The 21,985-nt window shown below is 38.5% G+C and overlaps 1 protein-coding gene across 3 annotated transcripts in view; it reads left to right on the forward strand.

Moving 5' to 3' along the window:
• wts (serine/threonine-protein kinase warts) overlaps nucleotides 1–21,652 on the forward strand; it is a 41,826-nt gene extending 20,174 nt beyond the window's left edge. For all 3 annotated transcript variants that reach the window (XM_022084034.2, XM_022084036.2, XM_022084035.2), the window contains exons 4-8: nucleotides 7,504–7,615; nucleotides 11,264–13,487; nucleotides 15,969–16,147; nucleotides 17,498–17,778; nucleotides 18,762–21,652. In XM_022084034.2, coding sequence (XP_021939726.1) covers nucleotides 7,504–7,615; nucleotides 11,264–13,487; nucleotides 15,969–16,147; nucleotides 17,498–17,778; nucleotides 18,762–19,193 — 3,228 coding nt within the window. In that variant the 3' untranslated portion in view covers nucleotides 19,194–21,652. The remainder of the gene's footprint in view (nucleotides 1–7,503; nucleotides 7,616–11,263; nucleotides 13,488–15,968; nucleotides 16,148–17,497; nucleotides 17,779–18,761) is intronic.
• The last annotated feature ends 333 nt before the right edge of the window (nucleotides 21,653–21,985 follow it).

A 21,985-nucleotide genomic window follows, 5' to 3' on the forward strand; every position in this document is an offset into this window, starting at 1 on the left:
ACTAATAGAAGCCCTGCGATGAACTGGTCGCTCAGCTAAGGATTCGTTTATCCTTTTCGTAATATTTATTATCTTAGTCCTGAGTCAAAGGATCCAATGTGTGTAAGGTGTAAAATAAATACTGTAAAGGATATCGTAACCTATCGGTTTTTATACAGGTTCGTTATATGGATATTTAATAGGTTTTCGGTAGATCTCCCACAGAGGTTGAAAGATATATTTTCCTAAATCCCTTGTAAGTGTAATTATGTACTGTTTGTGTTTTTCATCTGTCACGAATTCAGAATTAATCTTAGCGCAAATGAATCCCTTGCAACGGCTTTGACGGTGGTTCATCCCTTGCATGACTCGTGTCTGCAAAAGACAGCCGAATAAGACAGAAAACGCTGGCATCCATGCCCCGAGAGAGATTTGAAACTGAGGTACCACCGTTCGAACTCTTCGCTGTAATTGACTTGTACGTATCTTACCAAACATTATGTTGAATGAAACGATGTCTTCAGATCTGCAAGTGGAACAATAAAGGTCTTTGTAGATCTCGCGGGTCGGATAGTAAAAAGCGCTGGTGTTGGGATCCATGAAAGTTTCATTATATAGACACCTCGTGTATTCTTCATTGATGTAGGGTGTCGCTAAACCGCATGTACGCTTGTGATATTCGCTCGATAAGATATAGGTGTGTCTGTCCCAATAACTTTTGAACCAGTGGACGATGGAATGTGAAGTTTCATATGGTATATACAAATTCTGTATCAGACATTTATCATGCTCTGTCACAGATATGACGATCCATGCGAAAACTTGTTGATATCCTGTAATAGTCAGTATTTGTACGAGTTAATAGGTGGCCCAACTCCTTGACGATAATTCGTGTAAATTATATACAAATAAATCATTAAAGTTGTATAATTATTAATTTTTGGTCATTTATATTCGCATCACACAGATTTAAGCATTTGAAAGAAAGAAAAATTGTAGGTGTAACAAGTTTTTCCCAGAAATTCTTGTTCTTTATTATTTCTTACCGCTAAATACCATTTGCCACGAGAGGGCCCCATGCACGTTGATGTCACGTGGTGATACAAGTAGCGCGATCAGATGGCTCGAAATAGCAGGAAGAAAGTACTCGTGGGGTGAATTTCGATACCCAATTTACCTGTACCAGTTTTGGTATCACTTGAAGTTACTTTGAATGAATGTTTGAAAGAGAAAAAAGAAAAAGAAGTAAATGGAGAGAGAAGTGCGATCGGAACTTCATCCATAACGCAGCTGCAGACGACACCCAGCTCAACGTGGAATTAGTTGGCTTCTGGCATTAATCCATTCTCTTGACTGCCATAACGAAATGTGATGGTGACATGAATCGTTTGGAATAAAGTGATTGAAGATACCGGTAGGTAGATACCAGATATCATTTAAGCATGAAAACATAAGATATCTTTTCTGGTTGACATGGTAATTGCAACTCACTAATGCGTGTAGTTACCGTTAAAGGGTCTGACTCCGTTATTTCACGGAATGCATAGTTATTTCGTACATTAACTGAAGGCTTTGGTTGAAGTATGTTCTCCGTTTATAGCTAGTCCCTTGAGGCTGTTTTTATGTTGTCATAAAGTAGGGTTTCTCTATCTTGATCTGCAAGGTATTTTCTTAAATCTCTTGCCTATACATACCTGACGATAATGAATTGATTGATTATGGACGGGTGATGGATGGAATGTCGATGGGGTCTGCAGAAAACTGCATAATGATGAGCTTAAAAATCTGTACTCCTCCCCCAGTGTTGTCAGGGTGATTAAGTCGAGAAGAATGAGATGGGCGGAGCATGTAGCGCGCATGGATGGAACAAGAGGTGTGCACCGGGTATTGGTTGGGAAACCTGAGGGAAAGAGACCGCTGGGGAGACCTAGACGTAGATGGGAGGATAATGTCAGGCGGGATCTATGGGAGATAGGAGTTGAAGGAGACTGGAGTTTGTTGGCCCAGGACAGGGTCCGGTGGAGGGCTTTGGTTAATTTGGTGATGAACCTTCGGGTTCGGTAAGCCATCTAGTTTGATGGAATGTCACACAGTCGCACATTTCGGTCGACCTTGATTGAGCGGACTGACCCGCATTTGCAAGAATCATGAATTGCATCACAAGATCGAATCTGGATCGAAGTTTACTGTGATTTTTCTCGTTCACGGTAATACGTTTAAAAGCGACAATGCGTTTTTCCTGTAAAGTTCTTACAAGTTTGCGTGTATGATTGCGTGTCTTGTTTTAATTTATAGGTGTTTCATCAAACGGTGATGTCAGTAGTTCGGACTATGTAGCGTCGGATGATTAATGAGTTGGAAAGAATTTGGAATGAAATGGAGATATAAATGCTAGACCTCTCGAATACGGAGCGGGAACGCTAACCACTCAGCTGTGACTTCGCTATCTTTTTAAGCCTCGCAGCAGATATTTCATGTCTTGTTGAACCGGGGTTTGGATAATGTGAAGACAGTGGATTTGACTGCAAGGTTTGAATCCCTTAGAAACACCAACTTAAATGTGATTCAACTAACTTGCAATTAGAAAAAAAAAATGTTTCTAGTGAACGAAGAATGATAAAGCCGATAAATTACACGGTGTCATGGGTACTTTTCCCGTTTTTATGGTGCTGTAGGAGTGGGATTTCTTCATGTCTTGCGTGCGCTACCTGTACTTCGAGGCTTCTTCATAGGTTAGTCAGAATCGGGATTGTCGTTTTGGGGCAGTACTCTTTGCCACCACATCGAAAGGCCTCTGGGACCACTGGAGTATCAGTGTTAAGCACCCATTGAATGTGTGTTCTTCTTGGTAACATTACGTTCTTAAAACGCAGATACCACAACACTGCATTCCACTGCAGACGATGATGAAATCATATCTCGTGACAACTGATGACTGCAAAGTGACGCGGTTCCTATTTGTTGTCGGCCAACAGCTTGGATGGTTTCTCATTTGCTTCGCCTCTTGCAACATTAAATTAAATTAAATCCGTGGCGTAAGAGCCCTCTGAGAGCCAAAGCCGACTAGCCTAAGCAGAGGTGAACGATCATCCAACCAGATATAGGGTGACGTGTGGTCAGCACGACGAACCCCCAGCCATTGCTAGCTTTCCTGACCGGATTACGCTACTCGTTGCAGCTCCCCAATTTCCTCACGATGCTGGGTTGGCACCGATAACATACACCGGTCGAAAGCTCTTGAGAAAATTTCTTCTCCCCCGAGACTCGAACCAGCGCGCATTCCGTATCGCCGGTCCGAAGCATGATGCCTCAGACCGCGCGGCTACGGCAACATAGCTAACATTAATAGCGCCATCTCTAGTTTGTCACACGCGGGCCGCAGGGTGTCTGCATCGGTCCGTCGCTGTCGGTCACTCGGTCCAGTCTGGATATCATGTGGACATATACAGGGAAGAATGTTACCACCACCACTGTGGTATTTGAGTTTGAGGGCCCCGGGGGTGGGAAGTTATGGTAGGGGTTACTTTTAAGTAGTTATAAGGGGCTGGAGGACCATATGGGATGTGAGTCATGTGTCTCCGGTGTGACAACACCTGTCGTGGTACTACCGTTGGTGAACTGGCGCATACGTGAACGGTATGGCTATGTGAAAATAAAAGGAAATCTTGGTTCACTTGACTCTTCACGTATGATAATATCGATTACGTATATACTAACGAAATTTTGTATAAGTCGTAGTGGAAACAGTTTCGGCAAGAATACGACATGCGTTTCTACACATCATTACAATTCTCTTCGTGTCTTTGAAGCTTAGCGTACAATTCGGCGGTGTGACAGTTTGTGACGCAGTTTTAAACTGTTGTTTGTAAACGATAATTGGCAATTCCTTGATATTGTGTTTACACATATGATGCTCTTACATACCACGCGTAATTCTTGTTTCTTTTGGTTGAAATTTTTATCAGCACAAGGTTAGTATTTTTGTTGTTGGTAGTACAGGATAGTCCAAAATGTACCTCCCAATTTTTATGCTTTGTTTCACCTGAATGATGAGACATGAAAATCTCATTCAGTACCATTCAAAAAGTATCGCAAGCCATTTGTATTACGACGTATTAAGTGTGTTTGCCCTCAAACTCTCTGAAAGTTAGTTTGAGTTCTTGCTGTTGAGGGCCTGCAACCTTGAGAGTAATTGTCCAAAATTGATCCTGTCTTGCAAAATTTCTTAGTGAGGTTTGAAATTGTGTGCCTGTCCGGTCCAACTTTGACTCCAGACTTTACTGGGAATGCTCTTCTGGACCTTCAGATGATCGAATGTGTTTTTCGATGATGAATATCCGCTGATCGGTTCTGTATAAAATCGAATGAAAACAATTATAAACAAAGAGTTTGTGTAATGCAGCGTGTCAATAAAGTGTCTTCAAATTAAAAACACTCCTTGTAGAGAAAATTCAGTTTAAATTTTGTTGGTACATTTTGGACCACCCTGTAGATGCAATTCGCAGCTTTCTTGGGACAGGGACTGATGCGTCATCAGCAAAGAATGCGCCACGTTGCTGAGAGAAGAGGCCGACAAAGATGATAATAGTAATTCAATTCTTTTATTTTGACGTACTGACTCAACAGCTACAAGATCCTAAGAATAATAATGCCGAAATTATTATTTTTTTCGTATGAGTGATTTGACCACTATCAGAAATCCTGAAATGTCCGAACACGAACAACAGAGGCATTAGGTTGGGTGGGGCCACAGTAGCATGGAGTGCGACTGTATGTGTTGTTAGTCTACTCCGGAATTTACTAAAATAATGTCTGTTGTGGTGGTCTGAGTTGTGACTCGGTGGAGTTTCCGAAATGTTGTTAACCACCTACAAGACCACACGTCCCAACAACCCAGAAGACATCCATCTTCTGACTTTCATTTGGTTCGCTTTCTTAATCAGTGGTACTTCACACAGTTGCGTCAATTCTGATATGCATACATGCGTATCTCCTGCCGTACAACTTAAAACTCTTAAACTGTCACTTAAAATGTTGTTCGTCCGTCATTCTTTAGTCAGTGAAGGTGTGTGTTCGTCATTAATAGTTACATCACTTAATGAAGACTTTAAAATTCTATGCCGATACGTCTTCATGATGTGGTTTATAATGAAAACCAAAGACAGCTTTAACACATGAGGTCTGTAGTTCTGTTTCAGATGTAGACATTCTGCATGGTTTATTACAGCTCGCCTGAGCTCCGTTGGATTGATGTTTTCTTCTCGCTGATTGTTTTACATTATTGTGGCACTTGTGGTTTGTACGTGCCAGTTTGTGGTTCGGTGTGCTGGGCATCTCACTCGCCTTCCACGTTTCATTTGTAGGGACTCGGATGCGGTTACTGGGGGAGGGACTACGGTCGCTTCTTCTGGGTTTGCAGTTCATAATCCCAGCGCCCATCATTAGATGCTAAAGTATGCCTACATCATAAGTCGGCGTTAAAGATATCTGTCGCACTGACTGTATGAGTGATGCTTTTGTGCTGCGTCGTGATAGGAACCTTATAATTAACAATTTCGGGATGAAACATTTAGTTTATTTCGAGATTACTCGGCTTATCAGTTTTGGTGCGGAGAACAAGTTGAGGGATTTGGGAAGTCTCTCCATCCGTTCGCGTATTCCACCTACGAAAGGACGCAACTGATTTCAATTAAATTAGGTGTTGGTTGTCAAAACTCAAGGTTGGCAAATTTCACTTTGACTGGAAGCCACGACTTTACATGCAACCCACATAACCCAAGTACTTATATTGTGTTAGTTTTTCTTAAACAGCCTCATTCTACAAAAATTGATATATGACATTTAAATTATGAACCTCACCACAGCTTTACTTTGGAATATTTTTCAGCGTAGCAGCTAAATTCAAGGAAAAGTATGTGTCTGACTCGCGATAATGTATGTAGTATTTATTTTAAATTTGCAACAGTAGGTCTGTATCTGCAGGAAAGCAATCGACTGCGTATTGGCTTTCCTGGTCGAGGTTATTCGTGGTTTACCTCATCCTGCAGGTGAATATCACAATTGCGTATCCTTTCGTGTACATATCCATTTTAATTATTTATGATTTGTTTAACGACGCTTGATAAAATGAATAATGATTTGGAAGGAAGCGGCTGTGGTCTAATTTAAGGTGCTATCCCGGCATCTGCCTGAATAAAACAAAGTAAACCCCCAGGATAGCCCGCCTACAGGCCGTGATTTAAGCCCGGTACCTCACGAATGCAGAGAATTTGTGCTATCCATTCGTCCGTGACTTATGTTAATATTCTTACCAACCCACCATTCATGGTGATGGCATTATCTTGTAAGCTGGCCATCAGTCACTCTGTCTCTTATGCCAGGAGTCTCAACGTTTACAAACATTGGGGCACAGTCATCCTTTCTCACTGACTCACTTGCCACCTGGCTACAAATGACCATTTATTAAAACATTGTTCCTTTAATACTGCGTACAAGTTCACATATTATCCTACTCAGTATTTTTTGTAATAAATTGGTGGTACTCTTGTATTTTCCTAGTTATTCACTTGGAATTAAATATATCATTTAGGCAGTAACTATTTTAATAGATAGTATTGCAAAAAGTGTACTTGAGCCTCGCAGAACATTGGCAGCTGCAAGCGAAGAACCTCTGTCCTTATATTATCATTATTATCAGCTTGTATCTATAGTGTATAGAAGTCATACGCCAAAAGCTTGGTATTTCAAATAACAGGAACTACTTAGCTTGTAGGCTATCTTGGAAAATGTATGTCACATGCATTCAGTATCAGTGCATTGGTAGAAGAATGTATACTATGTGGCTGTGGACATTCTACAAGAACAACAGTTATAGCTTATTTGGAAAAGAATTTGGTTATTGCCTCTTTAGGAATTAGAATACTGGAACAGGTTGTATCTGATCTGGTTCCCACAGCATTTCATTCCTATATCTCTCATTTCCTTGCCTACAGTGACAAGAAATCTCACGTATACTCTCTCACTCATCTTGTATGTGGAAACACTTGATCATCAGTGAGGATGAACTAGATCAGGTTTTCCCACGGCAGTAGTCGGCATGAATACATCATTATTATTTTGTGTTGATGTGCCATTTATATTGATTTATGTTTCTGTAAATTCAGAATACCTTTTCTTGTACAGTCCAAATAAAATGCTTAGAACACTGACAAAACATATATAAATTACGCGTGCAAATGAACGGCATTCAAGAGCAAACTCTTGTTTCTTTTTTGCATCCGTTATTTTATATTTCTGCACTGTTTCATTAGGAAGCCATTTTTAATTATGCAGACACACATTTAATATTTGTACCAGTTACAGAACTGCAGGTGTTGAGATCAAAGTCAGAAATAGTGTTTGTTTTATATTACTTTGACATTGCAAGTTCTCTCTCTGCAACTGGCTGGCTTCCGTGGTTATTATTACTGAAGCGTATTTGCAGTGAATACAAAATTTTTTGTAAATTAAATGGTTTCGTTACAGGAAGCATCCGTGCGCGCCCTGAAGATGTCGGGGGGCAGGTTTGAAGCTGCTCTTGATTTTCTTCCAAAACAGAATGAACCTGTCAATGGAATGTCTAAAGGGCCGTCCTCAGGTAAGTTTACAAATGTGCATTTACGAGACCTTGTGTGTTATTTCTCCATTTATATACTTTTCAATTTGAAGTTGTTGAAGAATACATACCACTTCTTTTTCTTCATTGACATTTAAATTCTAACATGGTTACATGCATTATTGGTTTAACCACCAGGCAAAGTAGGTGTCACCTAGAGCGGCGGAACAGAGAATGAATAAAAGGTAAAGAGAAATAACATAAAATAGAATGTAAAAAAGTGTCTAAAATGGAAAGAGAAAATCAGAAGTAAAGGATAAATGAGTGTTTGTGATCACAGCAAGTTGTTGATGTGTGTGTAGTGAATTTGAAAATGTGACGATATAATGTAATGAAACGAGATCAAAGATATCTAACATACCGAAAAACATTTGAAAAGTAACTTTAGATTTTAATTAAATTGGTATTACGCCTACTTTTTTATCTGACGCTGGTTTTAAGTTGTCTTATTTTATGCAGTTTTACAAATAATATGTACTAAACTATATTTCAGCAGACTTTAAAGTACTTTTACCAGCTTTTGTATCTTTTTGTATTTCATAATATATATATATATACACGAGGTGCGATCGGAAAGTTTACAGACTGTGTCAATAGAGGGCGAACCGGATGTAGTACGAGCTTCTGCCGCTAGGGGGTGCGGCCTACATTCATAGTGAATCAGTGTGCCAGCCGGCATCATCGAATTAGCATTTATTTCTTAGTTACGGGCGTTTTGGTAGTGCATTACACCGACCCTCCTGCGATTTCGGAATGGCGTGTGCATCAAATTTTGCCAAAGACTCGCCAAAACGGCTACGGAAACCTATGAAATGCTAAAGCAAGCATTTGGGGAGTCTTCAATGGGTCGTGCACAAACTTTTGTGTGGCATTCACGTTTTAAAAATGGCCGAACCTCTGTCGATGATGACGAGCGTTCTGGACGACCATCTTCGAGCACAACGCCCGAAAATGTTACGAAGATTCGGCAGGCCATTCACGAAGATCGACGTCGTACCATCAACGACTTGTGCGACATTGTTGGGATAGGCTATGGGACCTGTCAGCTGATTCTAAAGGAAGAACTCCACATGCGACGCAGAAGCAGAATCGACTTCTCGTTTGTCAGGAGCTCAAAGATCTTGCAAGAACCGACCCCAACTTCCTTTCTAAGCTCCGTGTGACTTCTTCCTCTTCCCAAAGATGAAAATTCAGCTAAAGGGAAGGAGATTTGAGACGATAGAAGAGATTCAGGCAGAATCGCAGATGGTGCTTGACAGGCTGACAAAGAAAGATTTCCAGGGATGCTTCCAGGCTTGGCAGCGGCGCTGGGATCGTTGTGTTCACTCCCAGGGGAACTACTTCGAGGGTGATGGATGAATTTAATACCTGAGATAAGTGTACGGGTTTTTATACGCGCAGTCTGGAAACCTTTCGATCGCACCTCGTATAATCAATCAACAGACGGTTTGTGTCTCATGATATTTGTGTTGGCTTCAACATGCAACTTTTTCAGACATTTAAAATTTTGACTTTCTGATTTCTTTTTGTGTTGAATATTGTAAGCATATTCACCATTCTCCAAAATTAATAATTACACTTGATAAGAGATTATGACTTTCTGTTCACATGAATGCATTTCATTTAATCATATGTTAATACTTAATATAAATTTGGCTTTAGTACTTGAATATTAGAACTTTTTAAAGTGCATGTTTCCTCTTATTTACAAAGTTAGGTAAGTATTCAGACAAACCGTTAGTTACAGGCTTGAAGAACGTGATGTTATAATTTTGTCTTTAGGCCGGTAGGTTACAAGGGAAAGTAACTTTAAGGAGAAAATTATTATATTTCAAGATGTGAGGTTTACGAGAAAACTGATTATTTACACATTATGAAGTAATCATTAATCAGTAACTGAGCCCTGGTTTTGTGATAACTAAAAATGAAGAATTTGTTTTTGTAGATAAAGTTATCAACCACACTGTTTAAACATTCCATTGATAATTTTCTGTGGAATGTGGGAAATTACAAAGGCCGCTATTTAATGCTTTCTAATGATTTTCTTCAAAAGTATAATCCCAGTTAAATTACTTTTGTTTTGAAATTTCTTATAAATTTAACAAACATAAGGCTGCTTATCTATGAAGTCCCTATCAATTGCATTTTACTTTTGCTAACATTGAACCTGGCACCGCATACATGTGTTGTCAAACTCACCTTGATCATGCCAATGGCAACTTTTTACTATTGCCCAAATAATCCATCCTTTCATTGGCCAAAGGGTGCAAGATCCAGGCAATTAGTGGTTGAGTCTCAAATGTACTGCACTGAGTTCGTTATGAATTTCACAAGTTGGACACCCTTCCCCCCCCCAAAATACACACAGCCTCACTAAGCTGCCATGTTGTAATACAGTGATCAAGTTTAATGAGTACATGCATCTATCCTGTACAGGTAGCCGTCGATTTGCGCCGGTTCAGAATAACGCCGATTTTGAAACCAGCAAGTCAAAAAGTGAAGAAAAAAATTATTATTTATAACATTTTACAATGTATCTCGTACTGATTCTTATACTAAATCGTAATTCATACATCGCCGATTTTGAATAAAAATTACAAATACAGTAATCTCTGCAATTACGTATGTTTCGTTAACGCGAATATGCTCCAATGAGATCGATGAATCAGCAAAAGCTGTTTGTGAAATGCAAACTTTTGCATATGCGAGTTTGCTCTGATGCAATTTCATTCCTGGCACTTTTAACTTTCAAAGGACTAATTTAATCTCTGCGGAGGTAACGCGATTATTTTTACTACGAGATTTTCTATAGGTCGGCGCCTTACATGAATGCAACTATCGCATAACAGCAGAGATGACCGTACACATCAGTCACACGAAAGAACCGCAGTCAATCGCGGGCACCAACGAATTGCCGATTGTAAGTGTATAAAATATATTTTTTATATTCCCTTTGTTTTATTTACGTTATTTCAGAGCTTTAAATGTAATGCCATTATATTACTCGTCAATGTTTGGGTGCTGGGAACGCATGTCATTGACTTCCCATTGATTTACATTATTAAAGAGTTTCAATTTACGCCGATTCCGTTTACGCCGGTTCGTCCAGGAACGCATCCCGGGTGTAAATCGAGGGCTACCTGTATTCTGATGTCATTCCTGTTGCAGGTATTCCATATTGAGACCTGTCATGAACACCTTTCTAAGCTATGTTACTAGATATAAGGAAGGACACATTAGTTTTGTACTGACCCTTCTACTTGTTAAACAGAGTATGGTTCAGATTTCTCCTTTCTTTATTTATTTCTTTCTTTCTAAAATTTGTGAAAGGTTTTGATTTTCATGATGAAGAAATATATTGTTGCTAGTATCTGCAGAATTGGTTACTTTTATTAGATGACTGCGCTAAAGAATGTGTTGAGTTATCATGCCATTTTTTTTGTGGTAGTGTGTACGTATTAGCATTTTCAGCATTAGTTTTCAAGAATTAGAAATATATACTTTTCTCCCACTCTGTTTTATTTCTCTATTGAGTGTTACTATGGGTATGTAGATGGTTCTATAATGATATGTGGTATGCTACTGAAATTTGAACTGACTGCTTGATGGATTAAAATTTGTATTTTGCAGGCTTGCCAGCACTGAGCACAAAACTTATACGTAAGCCAAGCTTGGAACGAGAGTTGAGTTTGCATCGTGGCAGTCCGGCATTGGATAGTGGTGCTGGAAGTTCACGATCTGATAGTCCTCGCCTGGCAGACCTCGTTACACATCCTCAGCTCAGTCGGCAGTACTCCCCAAGCAGTTTTGCAGAACCCCCACCTCCTCCCCCACCTCGATGTAGCTCTACTCCCCCTCCCCCTCCACCACCTCATGCATCTTATCCAACAGTCACCACCAATATGCAACAACTGTTGAAGCGCATGTCTCCTGCACCTGTAGTTCCATCACGGCCCCCAGCAGCTCTCCCAGGAGGTTCAGGGACCAACCAAAGTTGCCCACAACCTGCCCAGCGTGGTACAAGCCCAGTTGCTTCTTCTGGTACCAGTATAGGAAACTCTTCATCTGGACGTCAACCCATGATAGTGCAGAATGGCCCTCAAGTTCAGCAGCAATTATCACAACAGATGCAGGCTCTTAACTTGTATCAGAGCAATAGTGTAGCTAGTTCCACTTCCTCAGAACCTCCACCTCCTTATCCCCTTGTTCCGTCCTCACCCACAGTTCCTCCTCCGCCGCCTTCATACACAGCTTCTATTCAGAGTCGCCAAAGTCCCACACAATCACAGCAAGATTATCGAAAGAGCCCTTCCTCTGGGATATACTCTGGCCCAACTTCAGCAGGTTCACCAAGCCCAATAACTGTATCTGTTGCAAGTCCTACTCCCACTTCTGTTGCTCGACCAACACCCCTGCAAGCTTGGGGTGCACGCCAAGCGAAAACTCAGCCTCCAATCATCATGCAGTCTGTTAAAAGTACCCAAGTTCAGAAACCTGTTTTACAAACAGCCATTGCACCAACTGCACCTCAACCTGTACAACCCTCAGTCACAGCCTCAACCCAGTCATCCCCTCAACCTCAACCTCCACCTCCATCGTACGCATCTTCGATCCAACAAAAACAGCAAGCTCAGGCACCACCATATCAGAAACAAGCGCCATCTCCTGTTTTGCCCCAGCAAGCTTCAGTGTCACCAGTAACTACTTCAAGTCCAGTGACTGTTCCGACAACAGACCCTCCTAGCTATGCCAGTACTATGCAAGCCTTGGCTGTGCAGAGAGGCATAATCACACCAGCTGTACATCTTCATCATCCTTTACCCCCTCCACCATATGGACCAATGGGAGAAGATGGAATTCCTCAAATGTTAGGCAGTGCTCAGGTGGCTACAGTTGAAAGTGCAGTTGCACCAAGACCATCCCCTGTTATTCAAGCAGCAGCAACTTCCCACCTTCATCCTCCACTGCAGAGGAAGTACTCGCCTGTAGTCGCCGTAGATACTGTGACCTCCCGTTCTGAGAGTCCAGTTTCAACGTCCTCAGCTGATAGTAGGACAGTTCCCCAATCACCTGTGCCTGGTGTGTATGCATCATCATCTGAAAACACTATTGGAGTACCGCAGCAGACACCTCCTCTTCCTCCCATGGCTTCTTCATCTGTGGCAAATAAAAATAAGAATAATCAAGTCCCAACACAGAATGGTGGTGATAGGAGACCAAGTCACCCAGGGCCTACCCCACCATCATATAAAATAAATCACCAATCCCCAATTCCAGAAAGGAAACGTATGAGCAAAGAGAAAGAAGAAGAAAGAAGAGACTGCAAAGTACGTAACTATTCACCACAAGCTTTCAAATTTTTTATGGAACAACACATAGAAAACGTTATAAAATCGCACAAGCAGCGTGTGTTTAGACGTATGCAACTCGAGACAGAAATGGCAAAAATTGGTCTTAGTTCGGAAGCGCAGTGCCAGATGCGCAAGATGCTTTCACAGAAAGAATCAAATTACATTCGTCTCAAACGAGCTAAAATGGACAAATCGATGTTTACTAAAATCAAGCCCATTGGCGTAGGCGCTTTTGGGGAAGTTGCGCTCGTGCGGAAGATCGACACGAATCATCTTTACGCAATGAAGACTCTGCGCAAGGTAGATGTTCTTAAAAGGAATCAAGTGGCTCATGTGAAAGCAGAAAGAGACATTCTTGCAGAGGCTGATAATGAGTGGGTTGTCAAACTCTACTATTCCTTCCAAGACAAAGACAACTTGTACTTTGTTATGGACTATATCCCCGGAGGAGATCTTATGTCACTTCTAATCAAGTTAGGAGTCTTTGAAGAACCACTTGCGAGGTATGTGTTTCTGACAGTGCTGGTGAAAATAGTTCTTATTAAATGATTTATTTCTTTAATAATAGAATGTTGGAATATAGTGTTGTCATTCTGAGTAAATGAATCATCTTCATACATTATTGAAGGTAAGTGGACATACATTTTTTTAATTATCTGTAGTGATACAGTGAGGAAATGTTACTGATCGTATATAGCACATTGCATACTCCAGTACCACACTTGGCATTGTGACTGTTAGAAAAAGGTATCTCACAGAAGGTAATGTGTGCTTCAGCAATTTGAATCATACAAAATGTGTGTTGTGTAAGTCATTATACGTATAAGTCAGTTTGTGGCCAACACAAACAATTTAAAAAATACTGGATATTCATGTAAAATGACCTGTAGTGAATACAATCATAGATTGAGGATAGTATTCAGCATGTTTGAGTTTTTGTTTGCCTGTATTGCACCTAAATACAGTGAATTTTATTTTTGTGTTACTACAGTTGATGTTCATACAAGATATGACTAAAGTAAGGAACAGAGCATTTTAAATATGCCTGCAGATCTATGGGTAATTTATAAAATGTTTGAAGGTAACAGATCACTGTTCTATAGGTAATAACCATGAAGTTTCATTCTGATCCTAACATATCCATCATATGGCAGTGTCTTTTTTCTGGCTTCATCTCCTTTTCTGGTGTCCTGGGCCTGTTCTCTTTATTTGATAATTCTGGAGTTTTGAAATCTATAAGCAATTGATGTAAGGTCCCACTGTACTCCCATTTTTTCTCTAGTATCTGATGGATGCAGAAGATCTGATAATTATTGATCTTTCTGAACCCACACTGATGATCCCCTATAATTTCATTCATGTATGGACTTAATCTCACCAGAAGAATGTTTGATAGAATTTTGTACGAGCTTGATAGTAGAGAAATTTCTCGGTAATTACCACCCTGTCTTTTCCCCCTTCTGATGAATAGGAATAATTATGGATTCCTTCCATTCTTGTGGCATCTCTTCCTTGTTCCAAATTAACTGAATAAGCTTTTGGATCTTTATATGCAACTTTTTGTCACCTGCTTTAATTAATTCTGCTGGAATTTGATCAATATCAATTCAATTAATTTATTTACGTGTTTGCCAACAGCAAGAAGCCAATAACAGGCAAACACTGATAATATATACAATAATAGTGAAATAATAATGGATAATATTACACAAACGGATTAACTAAACTTATACATGTACAGTATTAAATATAACTGCCAAGTACAGGCAAACCCAAAATAGAAACAATATTAACACAGAGCAAAAAATGAAGAAATATAAATAAAAACAAATAATCCACCAAGGGAACACTAATATAATTGTAAAACTTTAAAAAATATAAAAAGACAGATAACCAAGCTAGATCATTTCCCTTGTTGAGAACGTTCGCTCAAGGGAGACAATGTTTATGCTAAATACGTCCAAAGATTTACAGACGTCATTTGCAGCGATGACGCACCTGGCTGAAGGACTATGTCGTAGTGCACTGCTCACACTAAAAGTAGAAAATTCTCTTATTTGCCTCGCCGGCACACGTAAACCAACAGTGTCCATAATGGAATGGCAATTTATTTTGCCCTTAAATACATTAATAAGAAATAACGCATCGAGATGTCGTCGTCTGGAATAAAGTGTTCTAAAATTTAAAGTAGATACGATCAGTTCATATTTGCGGGGGATATTAAACTGGAAAAATCGGTAATTGCATAAACTGGCAAATTTTCTTTGAATATTTTCTAATTTATTAGAATCTGTCTGTGTAAGATTATTCCAAACGACCAAGGCATACTCAAGCTTTGACCTAATTAAAGCATTATATAAAACAACAAGGCTGTCTAGAGAGGAAAAATTATAAGTAATAAAACGAATAAGCCCTAAGGTCCTTAGTGCCTGGGAATGAACACAATTTACATGACAGTGAAAATACAGTTTACTGTCTAACAAAACACCAAGATCATTTATACAATCAGTACGCAAGATTAAAAAGTCACTAACAATGTAATTTAAATGGATACTGTTGGTTTTACTTGTGAACGATATAATTTTGGTTTTATCAATGTTAAGTTCCATATTGTTATCATTACACCACTCATGTACGGAATCGATATCTGGAGTATTTATAACTTTTAAACTTTCCAATGGCTAGTTAAACTTCATCTAAACTAGGTTCTGGCACTAACACTGCAGCTGTATGTATTTTAATCTGTCTAATATCATCAGTCCCATGAACATTTAAGAGATTAAAGAAATGTTTCCACCTATTCAAAATTTTGATTGGGTCTGCAAGTAAATTGCTATTATCATCCTTTAAGCACTAAATTATTACATTATATAAACAATGTAAACAGTATTTGAGTCATGTATGTATGGCTGTATAGTTACTGATTTAGTGTGGTGTTGGTGTGCCTTAATATGTTCATATCTGACATCATCATCATTGCCTAGGTTCTACATAGCTGAGTTGACTTGTGCTGTAGAAAGTGTTCATAAAATGGGGTTCATCCATCGAGACATTAAGCCGGATAACATTCTTATAGACCGTGATGGACACATCAAACTCACTGATTTTGGCCTCTGCACAGGATTTCGCTGGACACACAATTCCAAGTACTACCAACGAAATGGTGAGAAAACATAATTCAGTAAACTGTGAACAGAAGTTATACACTGTAAATAACTGAGGTGGAAGACTGATAAAACGGAGGTTCATATAGAGATAGGACTTCTAGACAGACAATTAATTTTCTTGATTAAGAATTCTTTGTAGATTGAAAGAAGATTGAAGAATAAGCTTGCAGCAACTGGATATTATGAAGTAAAGTAACTGATTGCTATATTTATTAATTTTGTAATTAAATGTGCTGGTTAGTAATTGTTAACTCAAGAATATGGTAACTTTGCTGATGACTGTTCTAGATGGCCCATTGATTAGTGGGTAATCATGAGGCTCATAAATTGTAATTGGGGGGGGGGGGGGCAGAACAGATTGACCAAAAGCATCATTTTTTAAAATGGAAGAATTGTGTTTCAAAGTGTGGATAAACATTAACTGTAGAAATTATTCAGCACTGATGTATGTGTACATTTTTAATTTGAAGCAACAAGGTGTTCATTTTCTTCTTGTAAAAACATGTCATTTCCTCATCTGTATTTTACAAATCAGGCATCCTGTATAGGTTATTATTAATTTATATTCTTAAACCTTTTTCTTTGTCTCATAATTTAAATGTAAAAATTCATGGCATTTTGGAAGTTGGCTGTGTTTCCGTCTTAAGGTAAAACCATACAGTATTGGGTCTTGCGGAATGAAGTACTGGCTTGAGGTAATCTCTTTCCAGTAGGCCCAACTGATAGGTTGTATGGTTTAGCCTGATTATGGATGTAGAGTCAGCTTCCAAAATGTCTTGTGGTGTTTTAAAAAAAATTAAGGAAAATGTCCAAGAATATGCAGCAGTTTAATGACTCACCTTTGTCAAAAAACTAGTCAAATTATTGTTTGATGTAAACTGAATATAAATATAAAATTGTCCAAAGAGAGAGAAAGAATATATAGATTGTATATACTTGCAGCATTTGAAACATCTGCATTTTTTCATATCGGGTACAGTGGTTTGGTAGAAATTCTGTTGCAATTTTATGTCGTAAATGTTTCACTGTCATACCTGTGCTTTAGAATGTTGATGTACAAGAGACTTCTGCGCTCAAAATATGAAGCAGAAAGTGTTAAAATGAAATGTTTGCTTCATATTACCATTTCTTAATATATATGTGAATTATATACATTAGAAAACTAGCTTATAAACATTATCCTGATTGGATTGAGGTAATCCTTATAGAAGCTTCCTCATCAGTTCAGTTCACTAGCAGGCAAGGCATTAGAATTTCTTTTTCTGCCAGAGATTTTGAACTATGAAGTCTGTTTCTGTGTTGCCTTTAAGACTTTGTACATTTGTAAAAGATCTTTGTTTTGTCAGGTGAACATGGTCGTCAGGATTCAATGGATCCATCTGAGGATTGGAGTAATGAGTGTCGTTGCCATCAGCTGAAGCCCCTAGAACGAAGACGGAGAAGGGAACATCAGCGTTGTCTTGCACATTCTCTTGTTGGTACACCTAACTACATAGCACCAGAGGTGTTGCTGCGTACTGGTTACACACAGTTGTGTGATTGGTGGAGTGTTGGAGTCATTTTATATGAGATGCTTGTAGGTTCACCTCCTTTCCTAGCCAATACACCTGCAGAAACTCAGTTCAAAGTAAGTCAGCATTTTCCAGTGAAATTTACTTTTTCAACATGATAGTAGTTGAACATTCTGAATTTTATGTCTAAATATCCAGCTCTGATAACGGAAGATCTTTATAACTGTGTTTTATTCCTTTCCCTTACTGTTTGAACCAGTGCTTTTTGATACTCGTAATCCTAGTAACTTATGTGTTGAGTGTAGGAAAATACTTTTGTCGCTTTCTACTGCTTCGCAAAAGGTTTATGTGAAACAGTTTTCAGTTGTACAATGTCATGACTGTATGAAGATGATAATGCTCAGATTCTTTGTCATGACTGATTTAAACTGCTTGTATATATTCTTCCCAAAGAGATGATCTGATGGTCTGTGGATGAGATGCCTGTACAAAACTGATTTCAGTATATGTATTTTTCCCAACTTCCCTCCTTCACTAATGCCAAGGTGAGCAGACAAGGAATGTCAGTAAGAGCATAACTGGAGGCAAAGTAAAGTAAAAGTATAAAGTAAAGCTGTCCCACTATATGCCATGTAGGCGCTTGACCTCGGCACTAGATGGGGGTGAGTGGTCAGCGTCACGCCCCGGCCGGCTTTACCCCCGGGAAAGGACCCCGGTACCCATTGGGGAGGAGGCTGGGTGGGCCCCAGAGCCGGTCTGGACGCAGAGGCTAGAGGAAAAATCCTCTGCCCCCGTCGGGGATTGAACCCCGGCCGTCCAGCCCGTAGCTAGTCACTATACTGACTGAGCTATCCCGGCTCCTTAACTGGAGGCATTAGCCACAATAACTACATCAGCAACAACAGCATTCTTCCTAAGGAGTGTGGTACATAACAATAATTAGTAAACCAGTCTGTATCAGCTTATTGTTGTGTGTCGTACAAGTTTAAGAAAGATTTGCTTTGCAATGTGGTCCCTGATACAATTTCATAAGTTGCTAGACAAGTATGAAGATGATGAATTATAAATATTATTTGTACTAAATGTGTTCTTGTTGTAGGTCATCAATTGGGAGAACACACTTCGCATCCCTGAGGCAGCAAATTTATCTCCTGAGGGAATGGACCTTATTCTTAAACTTTGTACAGGGGCAGACAGGAGGATAGGGAAGAATGCTTCAGAAGTGAAGTCTCATCCATTTTTCAACAGTGTAGACTTTGACAAGGGGTTTCGTCGTCAGGTAGCTCCCCACATACCTCGAATTCAGTATTCAACTGATACATCGAATTTTGACCCAGTTGATCCTGAAAGACTTAGGAATTCAGGATCATCAGGGTCAGATAAATCAGATGAATTATTGGACAATGGGAAGCCCTTCCATGGATTTTTTGAGTTTACATTTCGAAGATTTTTTGATGATGGCGGTGGCCCTGCTTATCCTAGTAAGATCAGTTTAGATGACAATGAAAACCAGGGACCTGTTTATGTATGACATGAAATGGCAGAAGGAAAATCCTGGTGAAGATCTGTCAAATGCTGTGGTAAGATTATTTTGAGAAATGTATGTATTGGTAAGTCAGAAGGTCATACTGCTTTAGGATCATACTTGGTGCAATCAGCTTATAAAGAAGTGTTCCCCGGTTCGGTCAGTAAGGGCAGTGTGATAAATTGATGCATAGTGTTGGATAAGTGATACTCTTCTTTGATTTGTTTAATGTTCTGTCAAGATGTGCGAAGTATGGAAAACAGATTGTAATCATGTGCAACTGTTCAGACCTTAGTAGCCATATTTTTGTAATATATTCTAGCAATTTAAAGACATCAGTTCATGGCTCTGTTATGAGTGTTGAATGTGCAGAGTGGTATACTTGCAGTTCGCTTGTCTCAGCTGAGCTGGTGGTCTTTCAGGTAATGAACCTTTGGGTTCCATAAAATGTGGGGAATTTCTTGACTAGCTGAGCGACTATTAGCTTCTCAAGAAGGACTCTGCTTCGTGAAGTTAAGTGTACAGAGAAACATAAGTCAGCGCAAGCAACACAAGTGAAATGGTAATGTGATGGTGCTGTTTATCTCCTATGAATTTCTTTATATTATACTGCCATTTACAAGTAAATCCCTAATTAATAATTGCAACTGGTAATTTAGTTTGATGTCTGAATGCTTATTTACACTAATTGCCAGTGTTTCTTATAGAGAGCATATTTACTACTGTCATCAAATGATGGGATCTGTTAATTGCTCTTCTGTAGGTACATGTAATATGTGATTAAAAATATTTATTGAAATTGTGAGATATTAGTCACAAAGTGACTTAATAAAACTAATAAATAAAAAATATGATAAATTATGTTTCTCTCTGACTGGAAAACATGCTGGAAGATAGTTTACTGGTTGATTCACATTGAATATTTGATGTAACATAAGGCTTATCATGGTATATTCATAATGAATAATATTTTTCACTGTTCATGTTAACAGCCTCTATTAATACTGTCACATGAAAGATCATCCAATTCTTTTAGCATGTAGTGTTATTTATGTGTATAAAATTATTGTTAAAAATCCCCCCCCCCTCCTTAGTTGTGGGAAGAAAATCCAATCCCAGTGAATAGCCCAATCGTATTTATGTCATGATGTCAAAGAACATAAGAGCTTGTAATTACAATTTATTCCTGCATAAAAAAATTTGTCACTTGTGTTGATTAAATATGCAGTTATGGTTCAAATTAACCACAAATATTTATTTAATTAAAAGATTATATTTAAGTAGTGAACATATTTTAATGAGCAGTTGATCACACTACTGAGATTTGAAATACTAATTGTTCAAAGTGCAGTATGCATATTTCATGTTACATGTATTAACAATTCATGTTGAATGTGAATCCACCTTATTAAATGTTTACATCTGTAGTACAGCATTCTGGTGAGTCCACTAATTATTTTTGCTTCCAGTCACCATCATCATTAAGTCCCACTTCTTACATCAGTCCTAAATTGTGCACTATGTCATTGTTTTTCTGTGAATTACATGTTGTGAATAGAAATTAATGATCTTAAGGTTCATTAATTATATCAAAGTCACTGCACGGATAATGCAAACAATTTTTATTTATGTTTAATGTTCAATAAAATTATTAAGTAGCATTTATAGGTAGTGGATAAAATCCTTGGCAGTGTAATATTTTTGGTATTCCATTTGTTTGTCATGTTGGCTGTCTGATATCCTGGTGCAAACTTACACATACATATTTTTTTAGATTTCAGTGGTTTTATTGAATATTGAATGTCAGTTACAGTTATTTATGTCAGCTGTGTGGTGATTTGGGTACAATTAAATAATCTAAAGGTGAGTAATTTCTGCTAGAAACAAGTAGTTTAGAGAAAGACATCAACATTAGTGGACACTTTAGAAACACTGTAAGAAGTAGGACTTAAACATAATTGGTGGTGTGTGACAGTGATAGTGATTGAACATGAAAATAATGTCTGTTTTGCTGGTCAGAGTGGTAATAATGAGGGTTTCCAGTTTTATTTTGAAGTATTTAAAATGTCTCTGTGTTTACTGTCTGTACTGTACAAGAAGTGTGTGTGATTACAGGTATGATTACAGAACTTTTCAGTAAAAACACAAAGAATACATGGTCTAGAAATAAATTAGAAAACAGATGTGATGTCGTATGATTTCTTGTACTGGGGATACAACTTATTTGTTATTCCCTTATTTTGTTTTGTCATATATTACTGTATTTCATCTAAAGTTGTGCCTTAGGTGTTTCTTTACAATATTATACAGTGTGGAACAAATTTATCAGAATTTATGTATGAAAATGTTAATTTTTATAGGGAATGTATTCCAAGAAAGAGTTGGTTATGAAATGTATACTACTTCATTTCTTTTCAGTTGTAACTGGAACAGTTTGTTACCAATAAAAGCAATGAATTTGTGAAGTAATGTGATAAATTGGCATCCACAGTGTGTTTTGTCAAACGTTATGTATATATAAAGTAAGAATATTGGCAAAACATCAGTTAAGATGTTTGAAAATTATTTACGGACATGAAATTCTAAGTTTGGGGCCTGATCAAAAAGTATTGAAACTGAGTCGTTGAAAATTAATATACTGTATGTATGGGGATTGGATGATAATCTGCTTCAAAGTGGGCTCCTTTAGCACATAAACAAATTCTCCACTGTTCTTGCCATTTCAAGAACACCTCTCAAACTCATTTGGAATTGCTGATGGCTGTTCAGATGCATTGTTGTTTCCACATCATCCAGTC

Source organism: Zootermopsis nevadensis, unplaced genomic scaffold (genome assembly GCF_977971745.1).
Source record: "Zootermopsis nevadensis isolate Lab colony 2312 unplaced genomic scaffold, Znev_1.0 Znev_ptg000030l, whole genome shotgun sequence".
Lineage (NCBI taxonomy): Eukaryota > Metazoa > Arthropoda > Insecta > Blattodea > Termopsidae > Zootermopsis > Zootermopsis nevadensis.